The following is a 23,520-nucleotide window of genomic DNA, read 5'->3' as shown; positions in this document are numbered from 1 at the left end:
TCCGCAATTCTGGTGTTTTGAAAACAACACAATGGCTCACTGCCATATACCAGTCCTACACCAGGGTTTTTAGGGTTCTAGCCTGCTTCGGGGTGAAACAAAACTTGCAGGAGTTTAGAAAACCATGTCTCAGTCGCCAGACAGTCCACGCTTTCTCAACTTCTCCACTCCACCTCCTGGGCAGGTGCTGACTCCTTCCTGCTGCTTTTCAAGTCTCCCCTGCAGGTGGGTTAACCCTTCCAGAACCAGAGTCCCAATAAACAGGGTTGGAGGCTCCTTCCCATCCAAAATCAACCAGAGCCTTTGAATTCTGGGTCCTAAATTAGGACTTTTCTGAGAGACCTGTAACTCAGTCCTCTCCAACTAGACCACCCCCAGAAACCCTCACCATGCATGAATGAGAACTCCCAAGTACCAAAAAAAGTCTCTTAAATTATCCCCTTTACAGGGACCACAGCCCAAACAGCAGGGAAAGAGCCTTTATGGAGACATCCTTTTAAACAAAGTGTCGGGCAACCGTTGTTTTAGGCTTCAGAGAAGCCTTTTTCGTCCTTGTCTTTCCAATTGACCATGACTGACTTCTTATCCTTGGTTAAGTCAGTAAATGGTGCAGCAATAGTAGCAAGGTTAGGGACAAACTGACGGTAGCACCCAAAGATGCCCAGAAATGTTTGGACCTGTTTCTTTGTAATGGGACAGGGCAAAGCTTAAATAGCCTCTACCTTGTTCTTCTGAGGTTTCACCAGACCCCCTACCCAAAATGTACCCCAAGCATCTCATCTTTTCCACCACGATGCTACATTTTTCTCCTTATTTAGAGAGTCCAATACAGCCTAAACTTTGGACTTACCTGGCAGGGGAGACACCATGATCATGAAGGTGGTTCTCCCAGGGCGAGGCTCGGGCTATTGCACTCTGGCCGAGCTGATCGTGGTGTCTTCCCTGTCGCTTCTCGGCCTTTTGGCTAGGACTAGGTGTGGTATCTGTCCTTATCAGTTGTCAGCGGAGCGCTGAAGCACCTCCTACATGGGGAGGGTGGATGCAATCCAATGACGTCATTTCACCTGGAAGGATGGTTTCAGCAGGGACTACGCCGTGCTGCCCGACAGTTACTGGGAGCCGGCCCATGGTTGAGTCTGAGCCATCTGGAAGGGTGCTCCTGGTGAGGATGGGTGCTGCGCTTGGTCTTGGTCTTTTTGCCGAGTTCTAGTCTGGCCTTCTGGCTGGCTGGTGTAAGTGCTATCTCTGTCAGCGATCCGGTTGGAGGAGCTGGTAATGCCCTGTGGTAAGACGGGGTAGAACCATGCAAATCCGCCGGGTTGACGGAGCGTCTGGAAGGGCTAGTGTGGTGTCCCAGTACAGGTATTTGCTGTAGGCCCTGTCAGATTGAGGCCCTCGGCTTGTGGGGTTTCCCCTGCAGGGACTCAGCTAGTTATGATGTGATTTATACTGTTATGGTTGATAATACGTTTATTAGGTGTGTATAGCTTTAAGAGGTTTAGTCAGCCATCTCATGTTCAGTCAGAGTGTATTACCATCTCATGTTCAGTCAGAGTGTATTAGAGTCGGGAGGACTAAGTGCTAGACAAGACCTTATTGTGTTGTGTTATACTATAGGTCAGTCTCTATGATCCACAGCTCTCAACCAATGGGCTTCAGTCTCATCAGGCCCTTATAAGGGATTGTACTTCCTGTTTAAGCCAGTCTAGACTACACACAGTTTCTGGCAGAGCAAAACACAGTCAGAGAAGCAGTGCAGGCCAGAAGCCTCCAGTTCAGGAGAAAATACAGCAAAGAGTGGAGTATCCCTAAACATTACAGAACCAGTACTTCAGCTCATTTATCGGATCAATCCGTTATTCCGGCGAAAAGCCTCAAGTCTACAGACACTTCAGTAAGTGTATCTATTTTTCAGCCTAGTTAAAGCGGAAGTAAACACATCTATTTGATAGTTTAAAAAAACAGTTAACATTCCCGGCATGCCGGAAATGCTAGATGTCACATTTGCTTGTGCTCTCAACCAAACTGTCAAACCATCCAATGGCTGGTTTCATAACTGATCACATGTGCAGCATCGTGGCAGTTGCAGATTAAACAGAGGCCAAGATGGCAGCTTCCTTGGCTGAAAACAATAGGAGGGTTTACTTCCACTTTAAGCATAGGCCCTGAATTACTAATCCGGCTTTTGCAGCCGAGTATATATATGATCAGCTAAGCTCAAGCATTATCAGCTGTGTAATCCTCTAGAGACTGCCTGCAGAACATTTTGACACTCTGTTTAAACGCTGTGAAGATTTTGACACCTGCCTTCATGCCAGTAAAGCCTTCGTTGTTTTAACCCCTGTTGTGGACTGTGTTATTACCATCCTAACTAGCGGGGATACGGAGGCCCCCGGAGCTGTAGTTTCCCGGGGTATTCCAAGACTACAGTGGCGTCACGTGACAGAGAGGGTTAATACCATCTGGCCCTTACTAAGGGTTAATACCACCTGACCCTGGGCTCCAAGCCCCAAGAACCAAGTAGCTAACCATCAAGCGCATGTGTGTGGCCGTGGGGCTCACCCTCCCCGGTCACCACACTAGTATTGGGGGAGGCTGCTATCTGAGCGGCAGTTCTCCCTAAGAAAACCTTGAAGGGCTCTCTAGCTGGCAGGGGTGGAGGGCTGCACTGGCCGGTCGGGGGGTCAGATATGGAACGAAAAGCCTATGGTGCATGTGCCCCTGGAGTGGCAGTCCAGGGGTGTCTGAAGATCACTGTGTGTGAGGGACACATTGATTTAAGATACCACGGTCACTGCACCAGATACACGCTTTTTTTTAACACCTGCCTCCTGGGCCGGGCCTTTTGGCTAGGACCGGAGGAATTTTTTATTCCTGGCCGGAGGGCCTGGTCATTGTTGATCACAATGACCACTTATTTTCACTCTCCTCTTCACTATCCCTTTCCTCCACTTTCTTTTATTTAAGCCTATGTTTGTCACGTTTTTGTCTTATTTTTGTTTGTGCACGTTTTGTTCACTATGAGATTATTAGGGTGCCGGTCCTCGGGCCAGCCCTGAACGTCTTGGGAGTAGGTGGACATGGCCTTCTGGCTTAGTTCACTTGCTCTCATGGGGTCTCCCTTCGGGGGAGCCCCACCTAGTACTGGGAGGGTTCTGTTTCGGCAGTCCCTCCGAGGAATTTGGGTCCGTGTCGGCTTCGGTTGCTCGGACCACAGTACCTCAGTCCCCGTCTGGAGCCTAACACCCCGGGGGATCAGGGTTTGGGTCCCTCTTCACAGGAGGACCACTTGACGTTGCACCCGTCTGCACGTTTTTGTGAACACTCTTTATGTGTGTGCACATTTTTTCTGCACCGGGTGGAGTTTTTGGGTTTGTTCAAATGGTATGATAGTGGGCAATATGCACAGGAGAGGAGTGTGGAGGGTAAGACAGTGAGAGTCTTTGGTGGGGCTTCGATGGGACTTCAGGGGAGCTTTTCCACAGACTTCTATGGAGGCTTTGAAGCACCACTAAAGCTACATGAGGTATAATTTTTGAAGCAAAACAAGGTGTAAACAAGACTGTAAGCTAACCATTTTATTTAGTGACAGGAGCTTTGACTAGCGTTCAGAGAGCTTTAACAAAGCGTGTCCGAAGCCTTGTTTTGAAGTAAGTGTAAAGTAGCCGTTCATGTGTTGGAAGCCGAAGGAAGTGTAATTGAGCCCTTACAATCACTTTAAGCAAACATTGTTTTAGTCTCCAGTAGGGGTGCAACGGATCAAAAAACTCACGGATCGGATCGATCCTCGGATCAGGAGTCACGGATCGGATCATTTTCGGATCAGCAAAAAAAAAAAAGACAAATCTTGTTACACCCACCAGAGTTTTAGATTTCACAGTTCTTCTCAACACAAAAACGGAGCTTATGTGCTTAAATACAGTGTTTGGAAATCCGACGGACTGTTTATTGCTAATGTGACAGAACACCTCTGATTTTCACATTTAAACAGTCCGTCAGATTTACAAATACTGTATTTAAGCGTATAAGCTCTGTTTTGTGTTGAAATAACTGCATCTCGCAATACTTATATGTGCAGCCAAGTGGAAGTCGCAGCCCCATGTACAAAAGTGGTGTCACCAGTTCCCTACTGTGACCTGAACTATCCCAATCATCAGATCCCTTTAGTGTCATTGATCGGCGGGCTGAGTGTCTAGTGAAAATCCCCCCTACGTGCTCAGTCCATACAGATCCCCCCGATCGCCTCCTCTCTCTTCTCTGGCAAGCAGCAGGGCGCCCGGTGCGGCGGCAGCAGTGGCTCCCCGTGTGGATTCCTCAAGGTGCAGCATGGAGCTCATCGCTGGGCTATTAGGAGTCAATGACATATTGAGCTCAAGTGCCCACAAACTTCCGAGGAGCAGCCTGCATCCCCCGCACCGGGTGGACCTTGATGGCCACCGCTTCGATAGCTAGGCTGAAGCCGCGGCCTTTCCTATGGACCGGGAGGCCCGTGGATCGCCGTGTGTGCACCCCGAAGGTGCTGATCTGTACGGATCAGTTGCACCCCTAGTGACAATACATGATGTGTTCCCACTGTCATATGGCATTCTTGTGCCACAGTGCTTACACACCGTCACGGTTTTATCCACTAACCTCTTTCCTTCATCATTATATTTGACAGGGAAACCAAAATGCTCCCATACAGGGGATTTAAATGATGCGGGGCATTCAAGCTCCTCCGTTCGCCATGACCACGCTGTGTGTGGACTGATCATGCACAATTTTTTTTTTTTTTTTAGAAAACAATCCTCGGATCACGTGTGTGCGGTTCGGATCAATCTTTTTCGGTTCGGATCACGGATCAATGACGATCCGTTGCACCCCTAGTCTCCAGACAGTCCATACTTTCTCACAGCTGTCAACGGCTCCACTCCACCTCACAGACAGGTGCTGACTCCTTCCTGCTTGTTTTAGGCTTCATTTCCATGAACGTTTTTACAGTCACTTTCTTTAGCCTTTTTTACAGCTAAAAAACGCCTGTCCATGGTTTTTTTTTTCGAGCTGGAGCTCAAAAACGCTGCGGTAGCGTTTTTTAACGTCTGGCGTTTTTACAGCTATACTCTGGAGCTTCAGAACGCACTGGTCTTGTTTTTTGTTTTGCAGTTTAAAAACGGCTCAGCTATCTACAGCTCAAAAACGTCATGGTGGGCATGAGGCCATAGACTAACATGGAGAGCTGTTTTTAAGCTGCAAAAAACGCTCAGAAAAGTGGCTGTAAAAACGTCCATGGAAACAAAGCCTTAAGGTCTCCCCTGCAGGGGGGTTAACTCTTTTAGGGCCAGGTTCCTTGTAATCAGGGTTGGAGGCTCTTTCCCACCCAAAATCTGTCCAAGCCTCTGAATTCCCAAATGAGGACCTACCAATCCTGAGAGAAGCATAAATCAGTCTTCTCCTCTTTTACCCCTGGAACCCCTCACCCTAGACGGGTAAGAATCCCGGAGACCTTAAAATGATTATTATTATACAGGATTTATATATCGCCAACAGTTTACGCAGCGCTTTACAATATAAAAGGGAGACAATACAGTTATAATACAACAAAATACAAGAGGATTAAGAGGGTGACCTGCTCAAAAGAGTTTACAATCTAATAGGGTGGGGCAGGTGGTACAAAAAGTGCTTATGGAAGTGGTAAAACATTAGTTGGAGGTGTAATAGGCTTCCCTGAAGAGATGAGTTTTCAGGGATCGCCTGAAGGTAGCAAAAGTAGCCGGACAGGTTGAGGTAGCGAGTTCCAGAGGATGGGAGAGGCTCTGGAGAAATCCTGGAGACGAGCATGGGAGGAGGAGACAAGGGAGCTTGAGAGTAGGTCTTGGGAGGACCTTTGGGGTCACCGGGTTTGCGGTGGTGTGGTTGATGCGCTCGCCGCATCGGCGTCACGTATCCCGTCCAGCAGGATGACGTCATGTTCCGGCGTCAGGGCGCTGGGCGTGTGTTTGTCCAATCTTGCCGGTCAGCGAGGATGTGAACTCTGTCCGTGAGCGGGTCCCCGCCCACTTCGGAGTCCCTCCCTGTCTGTACCGTGCTTACGTGACATTGGTGTCAGCCAGCGTGCATCCGTGCGTACGGCTATATCTGGCTCCCCCACAACACAGTTCAGCTGCTACTCCTTGGAGACGCCATAGCACATGACTCTACTCTACCACCTCCCTTTCCTGGCTGAGACTTTAGGATGCCTAATCAGGTTATTATACCCACCTTCTCCATACTTTGGCCTTTTCCCCGATTTGGCGATTTCATAATTTGACATACTATATATAAGTACAATTTTTCCTTTAGACTCCTCCTGGCAACCACCAGTGTCTCAACGCCGGTTCGAATACTAATACCACCAATTTGCTGTCTGTGTTTGTGGGGGGGCCATGTAGTGCGTCCTGCCGTTTTGCACCTGTATGGCACCTCAGCTCCCTTGATGGACTAGATTACTGGCGGTGGCTCCATACCCACCACTCTTATCACACTGTTTCCATGTAAGTACCCCAGATGGGCCTCACTACCTCATCTTTTATTTACTTAACCATCCAACCAGACCAAGTAATACTACGTTATTATTATATATCTTATAGATATCCCTAAGCATCAGCCCCTGATTAGTGTCCCATGTACACGAAACGCGTCGGGCAACAGGGATGCAGATATCAACAATCCTTTTACCTATAAACTTTATATTTTTTGGTCTCAATGGTTTTTTAACAATACCATTTTTTTGTTTTCATGATTGTTGCTGCCTAGATGATATTTGTACATATGGAAAACTCATTTTAATGTATTCATCCTACAATACAGACCACTATGTGACGCTTGGCTATACACTGTTGTACCCCTGTTGCCTGTATTACATATGCACATATTCTTTCTCTCGAATTAGGGATGGAGGCGCACTACATATGCGCCTCATTCAAAGTCCCGTCCTTTCTTTTGTTTATCCATAGAGATGACACACAATGCTGATCAGAGACCAGCCATGAGATGTGGCCCCTAGAGATGACACACAATGCTGATCAGAGACCATCCATGAGATGTGGCCCCTAGAGAGGACACACAATGCTGATCAGAGACCATCCATGAGATGTGGCCCCTAGAGAGGACACACAATGCTGATCAGAGGCCATCCATGAGATGTGGATCCTAGACATGACACACAATGCTGATCAGAGACCATCCATAGAGATGTGGCCCCTAGAGATGACACACAATGCTGATCAGAGACCATCCATAGAGATGTGGCCCCCTAGAGATGACACACAATGCTGATCAGAGGCCATCCATGAGATGTGGCCCCTAGACATGACACACAATGCTGATCAGAGGCCATCCATGAGATGTGGCCCCTAGAGATGACACACAATGCTGATCAGAGACCAGCCATGAGATGTGGATCCTAGACATGACACACAATGCTGATCAGAGACCAGCCATGAGATGTGGATCCTAGACATGACACACAATGCTGATCAGAGGCCATCCATAGAGATGAGTGAGCCATGCTGAACACACACACACACACACAGATCCCAGAGCCATCCCTCTACCTCCAGGGATCGAGCACAAAGCACGGAGGGGGATGGGAGGCAGACAGAGGGAAGGGGAGGGCCCGGCCAATGGAAGAGATAGAAGAGGCCATGCAAAAAGAAAGAGTGAGCTCCACACAAGGAGGAGGGGGAGGGGCGGAGCGAGCAACGACACCGCTTTCCTTTCCGATAAAGAAGCAGCAGTGCGATCGTCTGTGAGTGGATCGGATGGTGTGCTTCTTGCGATGAGATCTGCCGATCAGTGGGGGGCCATGGACGAGGATCGTGCCGGGGAGCAGATGAGACCTCTGCTGACTACGGTATGGAATGTGGGGTGTAGGGGGGAGGGGTGTCTGCCATGGCACAGTGATGTTCTGTATAAAGTTATAGGAGAGGGGCACAGGGCATGCAGATGCCACGTAAATCAGGAGATCGGGCTGGGTGATGATCGCCGTGTACACCTCTTATTGGAGAACTGTCACCTGGGTGACAATACGGCCCTCTGTCCGCAGGGGGGCAGTGGTACCCAGCCGGGGTTGCCATGGGTTACAGATGATCGGCGTCTTCTGTACGATCACTCACATGGTCGGGGGACCGGGGACACACATGGGACGGATGTCCTCCTCGTAGTTGGTGGAAATGAGTCAGACGGAAGTGGCGTCCTCCGATGTGTACAGGACGGGGCTGGATGTGCACATGGCTGGCAGCCGGCATTGTACTCGGCACAGCTTTGTCTCCTCTCATACACCTCACTGGGTGACTTCTCACTGCCGGACCCCTATACTATCCAATATTTATTAATGAATGAAAAGCTTCATAGTGATCAGGAATACAAAGACATTTCAAATCTCTTCAGCCAATCACAACCTTATACGACCCTGTCAGAGGCGACGTTGTGTTATCAATATGGTACGATATAGAACATTCTCAAAAAATTCCAACAATTTCCCGGGACAAGAGTCTAAATACCGGGAATGTCCCGGGAAATTTGGGACTGTTGGCAACTATGTATAGACTTGCACAGTAAGGTTACAAAAAATACCAAGTTATTATACAATATACATCATAAAAACCATAAATAAGTAGATGTTGGACCCCAGATGTTACTATACGTGGAGCATCCACTTTCTGACGCAATTTGGAAAAATGGATGTACAAAGTAGTTCCGCAGTATTACACACAGAGACTATTCTTCCAGTTGCAAACTCTACATCAGGGATCCTTAAACTACATCCCTCCAGCTGTTGTGGAACTATACATCCCATGAGGCATTGTAAAACTCTGACATTCACAGACATGACTAGGCATGATGGGAATTGTAGCTCCTCAACAACTGGAGGGCCGTAGTTTGAAGACCCATGCTCTACATGTTTCGCGGTTGCCCGCTTCTTCAGGAGTATATTATGTTAGAGCCAGGGATGGACTGGCCATTGGGACTACAGGGAGTTTCCCAGTGGGCCGGCTTCAGTGACAGCGGACCGCCGCCCCCCTCCGCTCCTCTGTCTCTCCCTCCCCGCAGTGCTCACCTGGGGGGAACAAATAAGCAGAGGGAGGACCAGAGGAGCAGGGGGGACGACAGAGGAGCATGGGGGAGATGGGACAGACAGCTGACTCAACAGCTATGGCCTGGGAGTTTCTCACGTCTGCCTAATCTTGTCCCATAAGGGGGGGGGGGGGGGGGGCACCGAACTGATTCTTTGCCCCGGGTGAAATAATGTCTAGCTTCCCCAGTGGTACTGCCTATAAGAGTACCAGTACCAGCCGTTCTACTCTAATAAAGTAGAACAGCTAGTGGCTAGTGAAGTGGGAGAGGGGGTGCGGGTGGCCGGGGGGGGGGGGGGTGCGGGAGTTGTCCGGCCGCCATGGGAGAGACCTGTCAAAGTGGGCCAGTCTGGATGAAGTCCAGGGCCAAATTTTTGTCCCAGTCCAGCCCTGGTTAGAGCCAATGATCCAGTCTCTTGTAGAAGTAATCCTAGTGGCTAAATAGCCCCTGGATTGCTTTTACAAGCATTATGAGGAGAGGGGACGCTTTCCCGGGATGTCCCGATCGACCATATACCCCGGTAAACTGGCGCCATTTTCAAAAAATGAAAAGCATTTCATTGCACTGGTGTGATCAAATGCTTTTAAGTGCAGGGGAGGGGTCTGTTGTCTTTTAGACCCCCCAGATCTCTCCAGCAAGAGTACCTGTCACAAGTATGTTTACATTTCTTGTGACAGCGATAAAAAAAAAAAAAATAGAAATTGTCCGTGCTCGCGCGCAAAGGCAAACGCACGTGGCAGTCCTGCACACGCAAACAGCGATCCTCCCACAGGTGAGGTTTCACGCCAACATCAAATCATGAGCAGGAATTCTTGTGTGTGTGTGTGTGTGTGTATATGTGTGTGTGTGTATATGTGTGTGTGTGTGTGTGTGTATATGTATTTGTGTGTGTGTGTGTATATATATATATATATATATATATATATATATATATATATATATATATATATATATATATATATATATATATATATAAAAATTTTGTGTGGGCTCTAACGCCAAGGAAAGCTCCTGATGCATACTTGCAAATGGCTGTCACATGATCAGAAAGCTCCCAATCACAGGGGTCACACGACCCAAATGCCTGCCTCCGTTTCCCGAGATTTGGAAGCTCTTAACCGTTTATCGTCTGCGCTATACCCGAATGGCGGCTGTAGCGTGGACCTTAATTGAGGGGCGCATGCGGCACGCTCTGTGATCATTAAGTCAATGACACTTGGCTGATCGCAGATTGACCCTTGCCACATGATCAGCTGGCAGTCAATGACAGCTGATTATGTGATGTAAACAAAAGATTGGTAAGTGTGTGTGTGTGTGTGGTTGTGTTTTTTATTTTTTTTTATTTTGGCAAAAAATAAAAAATCCCAGCAGTGATTTAAATGCCATTAAAACGAAAGCTCTATTTGTGAGGGGAAAAATGCAATTGTTTTTTATTTGGGTACAGTGTTGCATGACAGGGCAATTGTCATTCAAAGAGTGGTCTGGGCAGGAAGGGGGTTTAAGTGCCCAGTAAGCAAGTGGTTAAAGGGCAGGAAGGGGTTAAACTCTTCTTCAATTTTTGACAATACCCATGCAGGCCTGATTACATCTTTCTTTCTTTCTTTCTTTCTTTCTTTCTTTCTTTCTTTCTTTCTTTCTTTCTTTCTTTCTTTCTTTCTTTCTTTCTTTCTTTCTTTCTTTCTTTCTTTCTTTCTTTCTTTCTTTCTTTCTTTCTTTCTCTTTCTTTCTTTCTTTCTTTCTTTCTTTCTTTCTTTCTTTCTTTCTTCTTTCTTTCTTTCTTTCTTTCTTTCTTTCTTTCTTTCTTTCTTTCTTTCTTTCTTTCTTATGATAGGGTTGTCCAGATACCGATACCAGTATCGGTATCGGGACCGATACCGAGTATTTGCGGGAGTACTCGCGCAAATACCCCCGATACCTAAATAGAATCCTTTCCCCCCCCCCCGCCGCTGCCGCCGCATCGAGGGACATGGCTAGAGGGACATTGCTGCATATGTGAGGGACATGGCTGCATATGTGAGGGACATGGCTAGAGGGACATTGCTGCATATGTGAGGGACATGGCTAGAGGGACATTGCTGCATATGTGAGGGACATGGCTAGAGGGACATGGCTGCATATGTGAGGGACATGGCTGCATATGTGAGGGACATGGCTGCATATGTGGGGGACATGGCTGCATATGGGGGGGGACATGGCTGCATTTGGGGACACATTTAAAAAAAGTATCGGTATTCGGTATCGGCGACTACTTGAAAAAAAGTATCGGTACTTGTACTCGGTCCTAAAAAAGTGGTATCGGGACAACCCTAGTATATGATATGTTAACAGATAGTTTGTTTGCTTTGAATGGTGTTAAATTGCAAACTTTCAAGGCTTATTTGTTTGAAACCAGGCAGACGCTAACTTCTAGCAATAATGTGGCGTAACGAGTCCTTTATAACTTTCCAACTCCCCCCACCTAGCAATATCTTTCCTAATCGGAATAAGTTGGAGACCCCATCACAAGACCATTGATATCTATTTCTTAATTTTTAACAGAAATCTTTCCATGGGAAATATATGTGCATTTAGGCTCCATTTACACTTGTGTGATTTGTCATGCGACCTCAAACAAAAGGGAATGAAAGAGTCCAATGTACCAATCCTGGCGCACACGTTCCTGTAGGAGTGGCTGTGCATATAAACGGGTGCAGCATCGACCAACGGCTGGAACCGTGTCAAGTCAAGGAAAACCAAATGTCACGTTTTTAGAGCCATGCGGGACCCCTTCATCAGACATGTGTAGAATGAGTGGGCGCGAAGATAGCTGGGATTTGTAGTTTGGAGACAGTGGTGTATATGATCATTGTTGTGGTGTGTGTCTTTTTTTTTTTTTTTTTTTTTTTAAATGCACGCTACTCGGTTCAAAAGGAAGGTGTGCGGCGACAGGCTTCAACACCCCAAAAGCCAGTATTTGAAAGTTGCTTTTTAAAATGTACTGATTGGCAATGGGTGTAGTACTATATGCGGACTTTACTCTACAACATATGGATCATTTTGTACTGCTTTTATAATTGGAGCTGCACGGATTTGTGCCTTTTTTACCCACCTGGAGTTCCGATTTAATGTAGTGACCACCATGTAAAAGGGGTAAATGTATGTGTAGGAGCTAACTACATGATGTGAGCTTGGGTATGGGATCGCACATGGCCTTGTTTAACTACCGGACAATTTTTATGTCTAAAATAAGGTCACAAAGAAGTTAAGAAGGATCATCTTATGTGGATTGGGATTACAGTGTTTGTTGGGCATTTTAGGATATTGTTACTGACTTTTAAAATGCATTAGAAGGATTACCTGCTTGTTTAATGACATTTGCTTTAAGAAATAAAAGATCAACTGTGTTTTGATAATATACATTTTAACATGGTTCATGTCTAATATTGAAAATAATACACTATCTCAAGAGGTCAAGGCACATCATCCCAATTGAAAAGTTTAGGAAGGGGGATTTTTGTGGTGCCACACAGATAAGGCTGCATTCACACCTAAGCGACAAAACGCCCGACGCGGGACGCTTCTGTCGCTAGAGGGGAGAATTCCCATTGCCGTCTATGGAGATGGTTCACATCTCATAGACGCGCAACGCCTGTCGCCTGAAAAAAAGTCCCGGACCCTTTTTTTCACGCGACAGGCGCGTTTTCCCATAGACAGCAATGGGAATACTTTAGAAAAAAAAAAAAAAAAAAAGATACATTTGTAATCGCGGCAAATCTGCCGCTACACGCGTACGCGGCTGTCGCTTAGGTGTGAATGCAGCCTAACTAGTGTGTGTGTGTGTGTGTGTGTGTGTGTGTGTGTGTGTGTCACAACATTTTTATTTTAAATCAAAATATAGAAAAGCGTAAATAAAGTTGATTGACTCTTTTAGATACAGAAATATACATATAAAATCATCACAATGTTACAGGTAAACGCATAGGGCTAATTTTTTATTTATTTTTTATATATATTCACACACACGTTTTAAGTATTTGTGTACTTGAAATGTATGTAATGTGAAAATGATGAATAAAGAAAATTTTGAACACAAATATTTATTTTTTATAATATAATAAATATATATAGATAGATGGATAAATTATCTATCTCACAATACCCCCTACAAAAAACAAATGAATATTAATGATGGTAGTTATCTAAAAGAGCTACTCCTCCAATATGGAAAATACCCACCTTATAGCCCCCTTATTCTATACCCTCTAGATAGGAGCGGGGAGATGCATTGAGAGAAGAGAGACTGACTAGATCCAGAAATAGAGGAGAGAAAGGAAAAAAGAAAACAAAAAAAGGGAGGTGTCAGGGATGCACCACAGGTTAGTGAACCCTAAGATGACTGCTGCGATAAGAGAGGAAGTGTGAACCCAAGATCGCCCAGGGCGCGGAGTCTAAGACCCAGCTTTGTGTTCACCAGAGCCTCTAGTGGTGAGGATGGCCTTCGAGGCAGCTGGATCCAGATCGTGACCCCTGGGATCCCCTAAGGTCATGCTCCACAGAGAGAGAGGGGAGGTGACAAGCGGTAGTGATGGGTAAGCCAAGGTCGGGGCAACAGGTAGACAGGTGTAACTGAGGGACAGGCAAAGGTCAAGATCACAGGCAAACAGGAGAAGTCAGGGATGAGCCAAAAACGGTACACAGAGAGATAATCGTAGCACACTGCAGACAGGAACTTGAGCAAACACTGGTTGAACAACACTGCAGGCCTGTAGTGCAACAGTTTATATAGACTTCCTGGGTGGGGCCATACAGAAAGAATAGGAGATAAGAAGGTAACCAGAACAGAGTCAGGCCTCTTAGGCCCCATGCACACGAGACGCTGCTAAACTTGAGTTCAGAGGCATTTGGGCATTTTTTTTCAACTGAGGAGAAATTTTCCTTTCCCCCTTAACTTTACTTTTTGTGCTTGTTTACTCACACAACTAATATCTAGTGCAGGTGCCTAGAGACCTAGCTCTATAATATACCAGTCGTATGAGGTGTGTTATTTTTTTTTTTTTTTTTGAGTAACCTGTTTATTTTTAATATGAAACTAGCATGAAAAAAGACCCCTCTGTCCAATATTTTGTGTGTGAGGCTTTAGTTTTGATCAATGGCTGTAAGGGTTGGCTTTACAAACTAATAATGAATTTCTGCATTGGTCCGGGTCATACTGACTTCCTATCTGGAGTCAGTATGTGTAGGTCTGCCTTTTATTGTAAATTTTAACTTACTATAGCCTTTCTCTCTCTGGTTTGACCCCATATAACCTGTGCCATCAGTCGTCTTAATATGGTATAGGGCTAGTGGGGGGCAGAGTGTTTGTCTCTAAAGCCCCATACACATGGGCCGAATGTTGGGCAACATCGGCCAGTTTCTTTTTGGCCTGTGTATACTGCAGTCGGACAGACAGAAGTCAGCCAGCATAACCGAAGGGGACTACAATGTGCAATGCAGCACACAGGGGGTGTATGATATTCTAAAGAAATCGGCTACATCTAACCTGCACAGCTGATTATAATCAAAACAACGTGGACTTTATTTGTTACACCAGAATGACTAAAATACAGTATAACTATAAATCCGATACAATCTAGTTGCAAACTAAAGAATCAAAGTTTTATGTACTGTAATTAAACTGCGGGTAGCCTCCACAGAAAGTTCAAATTGGTTGCAGAATGGCTTTTACAAGAGCCCAGCTCTCTGTTTCTTGGAAATATAAAGGAAAAGGCAAAGTGCAGTGTTTCTCAACCTTTTATGGTGAGAAAGTGATGGGCACTAATGAGGCTGTGCTAATAGGGGGCACGCTGGCATGTATAGTTTTTTGTGTGGAGATTAGGGAGCCGCAGCAGGCATCTTCACACGTGGCAGGCAGGGCATCTGAGGTGTGCTGGAGAGGGGGGAAGAGCCAGGAGAACATGAAGCCGCCTAATGACCCTGGTGAGTCAGCCCTGGCTAGGGAAACATCTCCTGGGCAGCGCGATGGGCTCTATTGAGGACCGTTGAGCTGACACCCCCCAACCACACGGCGTAGACCGCTTCAGCTGGGGACTATGTGTGCGGGACTCCAGAGACTGAGCACTGGGCGTACCCCCTGCCCTTGGTGCAGGTACCATGAGAAACCTCTGCCTACTAGTGGGCACATGATGTGTTTACTATTGTTGGCAACTTGCCCCCTTCATCAACCTGGTACAATTGCATATGATTGTAGTGTGGAAAGCAAGGGGGTTGTGGGATAACATGCACCTCCATCCCTAAATAAGAAAGGGATTTTTGGGGGATTGAGTGAGGCACAAGACACGTGGTAGGAGAAATGTAAACCTTTTTAATTGGCATATAAACAAAGCATTGTGTGTGTGTGTGTGTGTGTGTGTGTGTGTATGTATATATGTATATGTGTGTGTGTATGTGTGTATATATATATAAATTTTTTTTTTTTTTTCTCACACAATGGCATACAAAAAATGTATGGTATGTACATGCACGAATCTGAAATGGCATAGTATCCCATGGAAGTAACCAGTATAAAAAAACAGTGCTTATTGATTGAGTAATGCATACAAATAGGTTTTAGGATGCAAATCAGTTGAGGTCAAACTATGTGTTGGGAACATGATGACATGGGCTTGACACGTTATTTGTGGCCAGTTGCCACTCATTGGAAGCGAACGCATAGCGTATATAAATGGTTCTAAAAAAGAAGTGTTGCAAGTCAGGATTTGCAAGAATGTCTATGCTGGGAGCTGAGGGAATGAACCCAAGGAGGAAGCAAGCGCACGACACACCCCAGGAGCACCCTCCAAAAGCAATAGGCAAAGGTGACAAAATTCCGATGTCTGTTAATATTGCACAGAGACATGCTCTGATACATCATGTGTAAGGAGAAAATGCATATGGTTGTAGTGTGGTGATGCAGCCTTTTGAGGGTTAAAACGGGCAATGAGGTGACGTATCGCCTGCCAACTGCAAAGGCAGCCACATGTGAGCAAAAAACCTAAGTAACTTTTATAGTACAGGGGTTGGACAAAGAATATGCAAACGCTACATGATTTGCGGGTGTGACAGTGGCGACATGTTTTGCGTTGAAAGTGGACGTGCTGTATCATTCTTTTTGGTTGCGCTGTGGGATGCGTCGCTTTCATTAGTAATAGTCATGTACGAGCTTAATAGGTTTCAAAGAGGGCAACTTGTTGGTACCTCTGTGACTGAAGTTTCCAGTTTATTTTGGGTGTTGTGAGGTAGAGTATCAAAGGTTATGACGGCATATACCGTTTCCAGGAAAACGTTGTCTGAGCATAAGCGCGGTCGACATGGTCAACTGACTTTAAGGGGGTTGTAAAGGTTCGTCTTTTATTCTCTAAATAGGTTCCTAGTGCATTGTTTCACTTACCTTTTCCTTCCATTTCCCTTCTAAATGGTTTTCTTTGTTTGAATTTCTCACTTCCTGTTTCTCCTCAGTAAGCTTTCCACCTTCATCCGAGCGGTGGAAAGTCATTTAGAACGGCTTACTGAACACCTTACTGAGGAGGAACAGGAAGTGAGAAATTCAGACGAAGAAAAAACATTTAGAAGGGAAATTGAAGGAGAAGATAAGTAAACAAACAATGCACTAGCTTAAAATAACCTATTTAGAAAATGAACCTTTACAACCCCTTTAATAAAGAAGGACATTGCACATGATTGTGACCCGGAGTTTTGCATAATTATTAGTATCAGATTTCCTTATCCACCATCCAAGACAATTTTGGATGCAAAAGGCGGTCCAACGCAATATTGGGTTGGCTAACTATTGTTTGTTCCTTTACCATGCTTGTTTCCTTTTTTTTTTTTTTTTAATCCAACCCCCTGTAAAGCTCCATACACACGGTCGGAATTTCCGATAGAAAAAGTTTGATGGGAGCTTTTCATCGGATATTCCGACCGTGTGTGCGCCCCACCGGACTTTTTCCGCTGGAATTTCCGATGGACTTGGCTAGAGCACATGTTCACGTGTGTGTGTGTGTGTGTGTGTCTGGTGGTTTTTTTCTTTTATTTTTTTTTTTCTTTCCACCATCTGAAGTTTTGCCTGGTCAAAAGTCTGACCGTGTGTACGTGGCATTAGTCTAGGTTCATACTAGCCAGTGCTTTGAAAAGTTGTCTATGGTGGATCGTTGTCAAGTGTTCAGGCGGGGATCGTACCACGTGTGTGTGTGTTCTTTGTTTTTTTTATTTAACCAAATTTCATTCTATAATGGGCTAATATTCCACAGCCATGAGCCAAATGTCAGATGTGGCCCCCTTGACTCAAATGGGATGAGTTTGACAGACGGGACCACCTGTCAACTCTGCTCTCTAAAATTGCCATGGATGTGGCACAATGCTTCGTGCCTGCTGCATGTCAACAGCCTCCTCCCGCTGTATTTTACACTCTGGTCTTTTATGCAGGGCACAGCTGCTATGATCAAATATATGACATGCGTGTGGGTAAGTCCCTGAACTCGCCCTATGTGTGTTTAGGCACCTGCACCCACGCGGATGTTGTTTTTGGGAGCTGTGTCCCAATAGACAACAATGGCGCTGGCGGCACATGGACAGACATGCAACCGCTGTTCCAGCAAATCCTGCACAGGTCACTCGGGTAATCGCCCTGTGTAAAATGAGGCCTTTAGGTGGACAGCCAGGGGGTAGTAAAACCATGGCTCAGCTGCCTGTTTTTTGCAACCCTTCCCCAGTCGCTGTGTGAAAGCGACCTAAGACAGACGGATGGCTTTCATGGTGTGCTATGCTTTCTAAGGAAAGTGGAGTATATTTTTCTGTGCCTTAGTAGCAATGTAAAAAACCTGTCTGAGCCAAATGAAGCTCTATTTAATCTGCTGGTTTATGAAAAAGCAACATACAGGCAAAAACGGCAGATCCATGGGGATCAGTAGGGAGAGTGTCTGTATTACCTAATCAGCGCTTAACTTGTGGCTTTGAAGTGCGCGGGGTGGCTGGGAACTCTGAGTTTGCTGTCTGTCAGATTGCTGACCCACCTTTTGCTTTGAGTCACTTTGTATATGGGGATTAGTATCCTAAAGATCAAGCAAATCCTTTATTGAAAGTAGAAGTCTCAGACCTGTAGATCAAGGGGCTGCATTGGCCTGCTTCCTGATGCCTACGTGTAACTGATCACTCTTCTGTGCCCTTTCAAGTTCAATTGAGCAATAGAAATATTTGCTTCCTTTTGTAGCTTGGAGTGGCCACACGGGCTTGGGATTTTTCATTAAATTTTTTTTTTTATCAGATGGAAGTGCGATTTTTTTTTTTTTTTTTTTTTTTTTTCGCGTCGAGATTCCCGACGAGAAACCATACACCCGCACGGTTTTCTCTGCAAAAAGCTCTCCCAGCCGCTTTCTTGCAGAGAAAACCGTGCGTGTGTCCGAGGCTTAAGAATGTATTCTGGAAATGGATGTGATCAATTTTATGATTGTAAGCTATAGTCGTGTCTTGGCTATTGACGGACCTACATTTTCTCATGTGGGGGTCTATTGATCACATGGGGGTGTCGAGTAAAGTTAAGTTATTCTTATTGGAAGAGATCATTTGGAAAATTGATCGTTTATCTGAGGGTGTATGCACAACATAAGATTGCATGATTTTACACCTCACTGGATCGGGTAAGTAAGGGGGGGTGCTGGGGAGATGCTGCAGCACAGAATGCATTAAAGCGGAGTTCCAACCACAATTAGCATTTTTGAGATGTATGTCCTTTCATCCTGCGTTTTTATAATATAAATCCGGTCACTTACTATTTTACAATCCGCCGCTGATCCGCATAGATATTCAAAAAAGATAGTTTATAAAACTATATCTACACCGTTGTCATTTTGCTTGTGGGCATTGTGAAGCCTACAGGCACTTCCTGGAAGTCTTGAATGGGGAGTGATAATTGGACAGCGCACTGCATCCTGGGAAATGATGACACACATTTCCCAGGAGCATTAGAGGGAGATGATGTCAGAATCCTAGGTGGTTTCAAAGGCAGATTTCGTGGGACCGCATAGCAACAGGCATTTCCAGATGAGTAAAAAAATGTATATATATTTTTTTCTTTTTGTCGTAAGCTACAGTTTAAAGCAAAATAGTTTTTTTTGATGGAACCTCCACTTTAAGGTAAAAGCCAAGGCTTTAGAAGCACTTTAAAGCGTATCTATAGTCAAATGTAAAATTGTATATTAATCTTCCCATTGTCAGTTATTTTTATCCTACTTCTATTAATTTGAATGATCTTGACGTTTGTAAACTTGCTTTTCTGAAGAATACCCACCCCTTTTCTTCCTAGAATTCTGTGACCTGTATTGACTATGCCCTATGGATGGGCACCTTTGTCACACATTTCAGAGTCTGCCTTTGGAACTGCAGAGGGGTTGAGGAGGATTTTCAGGAGGCGGAGTCAGTACTGAAATTGCAGCTTGCAGGCAGCACAGTACCATGGGGTATGTAGTCCTTCAAATCAAAAATAAACATCAGAGGAGACTCTCCATAGCATGTAGAGAATTGTGGAAAAGATGGCTAGCAAACGGGCAGCACTCATGAAAAGCTTACACCCCCCCCCCCCCCCAGTCCAGTACCGCCCCCTGTGCAGATGTCCTCTTCCGGATCCTGATGGGACCTTGCCACTGGACATTCTATATGCAGGCATTGACCTGGAAGCCCCAAGAAGGAAAGAAACAGAAGATAGGAAAACTGCGGCATCCTGTGCCTACGGCTTAATGGAAATATATGGTCACAGCAGACTTTCACTGTAGAACATCACCATTGTAATAGCAATACAAAAACAGTATTTTTACCCCTGAGTGGGACTGGCAGTTTGCATGTCTCCAGAAGTATGTTTGAAGGGTACATCAGAACTACAAATATATCAAAAGCTAAAACAAAACCAGCTTTTGCTGCAATATCCAACATCAATACAGATATTGAAACTCAGCAGTCCTCCATTCAAGTAGGGAAAGGTAGTCTTAAAGCCCCTTTCACACGGAGTCCGCCAGCTCAGCAGGAGATCTCTCGTCTGAGTCGGCGGATGACAAGTCTCTCTCTGCTCACTGAGTGGGGAGGGGCTTGTGCAGCGCTGCAGTCTCCTATAGAGAGAACTGATAAACGGATATGCTGTGAGTTTTCATCAGATCTGATCTGCCGTGGACGAATGGCGACGTATCGCCATCTGTCTGATTTTTTTAGCAAATCGGATGTCGGTGGACATGTGTCCACTGACATCCGACGCTCCATAGAGAAGTATGGAGCGCCCGTTCAGGTCAGCTAACAAATATGATAGGCGGACCTGGACGGCCGTGTTAAAGGGGCCTAAAAGTCGTGCATCCCTGCAGGCCATGTGTCCTGGTTGGAGCTGAGGCTGATATATACCACCTTTTTCAGGGTTTTGCGGTGATGGGTGACAATTGGGAGTTCCTTTCCCTACTAGATGTGTTTAGCTCTGTCCTTGTCGGCACTCTTAGCGTTTGTCATGCAAGAGGACCTGGTGGAGCCTTGAGCAGCACATGATGAACCTAGGACTCAGGGATAAGCAATTAGCGGACCTCCAGATGTTGCCAAACTACAAGTCCCATGAGGCATAGCGAGACTCTGACAGCATCAAGCATGACACCCAGAGGCAGAGGCATGATGGGACTTGTAGTTTGGCAACAGCTGGAGGTCCGCTAATTGCTTATCCCCGCTAGGTCATCCTGGACTCGCTTTACCCTTTAACTGGACAGTGAAAGCTGAAGCGGCACATTGATGTGTCCCTCTCGTTTCCCCTCTTATTGGCATGTTTCTTGTCAGCACGTGAACTGAATTGCTTTGTACCGTTTCTTCCACTTTGACTTCGGCCTTGCTGTGGAACAAGAAAAAATATTTTCTGGACAGCCGCACTCCAAAAAATCGTTGCCTTTATTTGTAAAAACAGGAAAAGCGCCACAAGCCACAGCAAAACTGAACAGCTGATGCGTTTCACACTACACATAGTGTTTAATCATAGCTGTGTGAAACGCATCAGCTGTTCAGTTTTGCTGTGGCTTGTGGCGCTTTTCCTGTTTTTACAAATCAAGGCAACGATTTTTTTGGAGTGTGGCTGTCCAGATTTTTTTTTTGTCTTGTTCTGCTATATGCATTGCCTGCACCTGTGGTTTCTGTGAGGACTATCACAATTTAGACTGTACAAGGACTGCATGAGGTGAGTTCAGGTGTGTGGGGTTTGTTTTTTGTTTTTCCACCGCCTATATTTTATTTTCTAAATGGGTTATTTTAAGTGAGTGCATTGTTGGTTCACTTACACTTTTTTTTTTTTTAAATAAGCACTTTGGTGTGCAGTGTAAACTGCACTGATCACCTAACACATCAAATATGTGTTCATATGGAGAACCTGGCTTGTACACCTGTTAGTAGTGTTGTCTTGTACTGTATACTGTATGTCTGTATTTGGACTTTAGTCCATTTTCCACTGTTAGTTTCCATAGTTCAGAGCAGATGTTTAGAGTTTCTTTCTGTGAATTCATATTCTGAACAAGATGTTTGTGGCTTCCCTGAGAAGGAACTGGACCTTCAGAGAAATATTTCCCCAGAGAGATCACAAAGCACAGGAATAGCTCCTCGGGAATGCTGCTGGCATAACCTCCCCCTTATTTTATTTTTTATTTATTTTTTAACTTTTTCTGGAACCGTTTATAAAATGGTAAAAAATGTATCAGAATGAAAGTTGGTAGGAAATGGAAGAAACCTTTTTTTTTTAAGAAAGTATTTTCTATTTTAACATTGTTTTTACAATTGAATCTGTGGAAAAATGACTACTGGAGCGCAAAATATTAAATCTAATTGGTGGCCCCATAGAATATGCAAACATCCAAGTTGCGCTACTTAAGTCCAACTGAAAATCGGATTGCAGGCAAGCTTGCACACCATATTTCTTCTACAAAGACCAGGCACCCCTGGCCAATGCCAGGATAAGGTCACCCAGCGCCCACTGCAAAGATGCCCTGGTCCCTTAGGGTACCCCATCCCTGAAATAAACCAAAGGCAGACGTCCCTCCTGCCCAGGGCCGCCATCAGGAATTATGGGGCCCCTTACACAGCTTCAGGCATGGGCCCCCTGGAGCAGAGAACCGGGGGGGGGGGGGGGGAGGGGGGGACATTTATTAATGCAATACGTACTAGCACATTATGACACCCTTACCTGCACATGGAGCCCTCTAGCGCTGTCAGATTCACCCCACGGTCTACCTTCTGGGTTTGCGGTCTCTGGTCTTTTAAATTTCGGGAGCTGTGATGACGTCACTCCCGCATGCAGCCATCGACGGCGCTCTGTATTCAACGGCGTACTGTGTGTGTGTGTGTGTGTGTGTGTGTGTGTGCCCTGAATGCAGAGAATCACTGACGTCCTAGGGTATTGCCAATGTGAATATCTTCTAAACTGTGCACGTGCATCCTACAGGTAAGACCGATTTGTAAGCTTACCTGTAGGTACAAGAGAAAAGACTTTACTACCACTTTAAGCTAAATCATACACTGATGGAAATGTCAGTTTAGCAGGGACCAGCCAAATTTCAGCGTGTGTGGCTGTCCCTTCTCAACAGAAGTCTATCATTTGACCCACTTCTATAAATGGATATGTTGGTAAAACTTTCCTTGCTCAGCAGCTGTGGCAGCGTTTGGTGCCATTGTTGGAATACAATGTCCTGGTAGGGGGGGGGGATTCCTCCAGTCACCTTGTTTGTGTGGCTGGAGGAATCTGTTTAGGTCAGGTTCACATTTCAGCGATTTTTGTCAAATCTCATGCCAAAACGGCGGCTATTGCCTGCAATGGCACCTTCCGAATCGGTGTGACGCCACATTTGTGGCACCGCACCAGTTTCCAAAAGTCGTTTCTGTACTACTTTTTTGGTGACTTAAGGGTGCAATTTTAATACACATCTGTGTAGAAATCCACAAAGATGTCTCTGAAATCGCCTCTGAAGTCGAGACTGACATGCATGCAGGAATGGAACTAATTTTGTTCCCACTGTCTGTGTGAACCTGGGCTTAACTATGTATGACCAGCTTTATAAAAATGCTGATGCCATCAGTGTAGTTGTGATTTAGAGCTGGGCGATTTTGGGCCCCCAAAAAAATCTGCAACTTATTTTTTTGGTGTGTTTGTTTTTTTTTTTTTTTTTCCTGATGGACACAGTGCCGGTTTTTAGGCGAGGCCGTGGCTTCGGCCTAGTCTGCCGCCATCCTGGGAAAAGGCTGCGTGCGACGTGCGGCCTTTTCTCAGGATCGCAGCGACCTGTGGGCAGGATTTATATTTAATGTTTTTGGTTTAGACGAGGCCGCGGTTAAAAAAAAATCAATTTGGTCAAAATCAGAATCTAGGTGTTTTTGTCAAACTGCAAGGTAATCGTGAAAATGTGACACTTCTGAAAT

The 23,520-nt window shown here is 45.5% G+C and overlaps 1 protein-coding gene and 1 pseudogene across 5 annotated transcripts in view; both read left to right on the top strand.

The window, feature by feature from the left end:
- Positions 1-842: 842 nt before the first annotated feature.
- LOC120942178 lies at positions 843-992 on the top strand (annotated as a pseudogene).
- Positions 993-7,692: 6,700 nt separating this feature from the next.
- SLC4A7 (solute carrier family 4 member 7) overlaps positions 7,693-23,520 on the top strand; it is a 179,589-nt gene continuing 163,761 nt past the window's right edge. For 2 of the 5 annotated variants that reach the window (XM_040353026.1, XM_040353022.1), the window contains exon 1: positions 7,694-7,870. In XM_040353026.1, coding sequence (XP_040208960.1) covers positions 7,796-7,870 — 75 coding nt within the window. In that variant the 5' untranslated portion in view covers positions 7,694-7,795. Of the gene's footprint in view, positions 7,871-23,520 lie in introns of all 5 variants that reach the window. The other 3 variants (XM_040353023.1, XM_040353021.1, XM_040353027.1) reach the window with 2 other exon arrangements.

The sequence above is a fragment of the Rana temporaria genome, chromosome 5 (genome assembly GCF_905171775.1).
Source record: "Rana temporaria chromosome 5, aRanTem1.1, whole genome shotgun sequence".
Classification (NCBI taxonomy): domain Eukaryota; kingdom Metazoa; phylum Chordata; class Amphibia; order Anura; family Ranidae; genus Rana; species Rana temporaria.
This window is presented reverse-complemented; position numbering and strand designations above follow the sequence as displayed.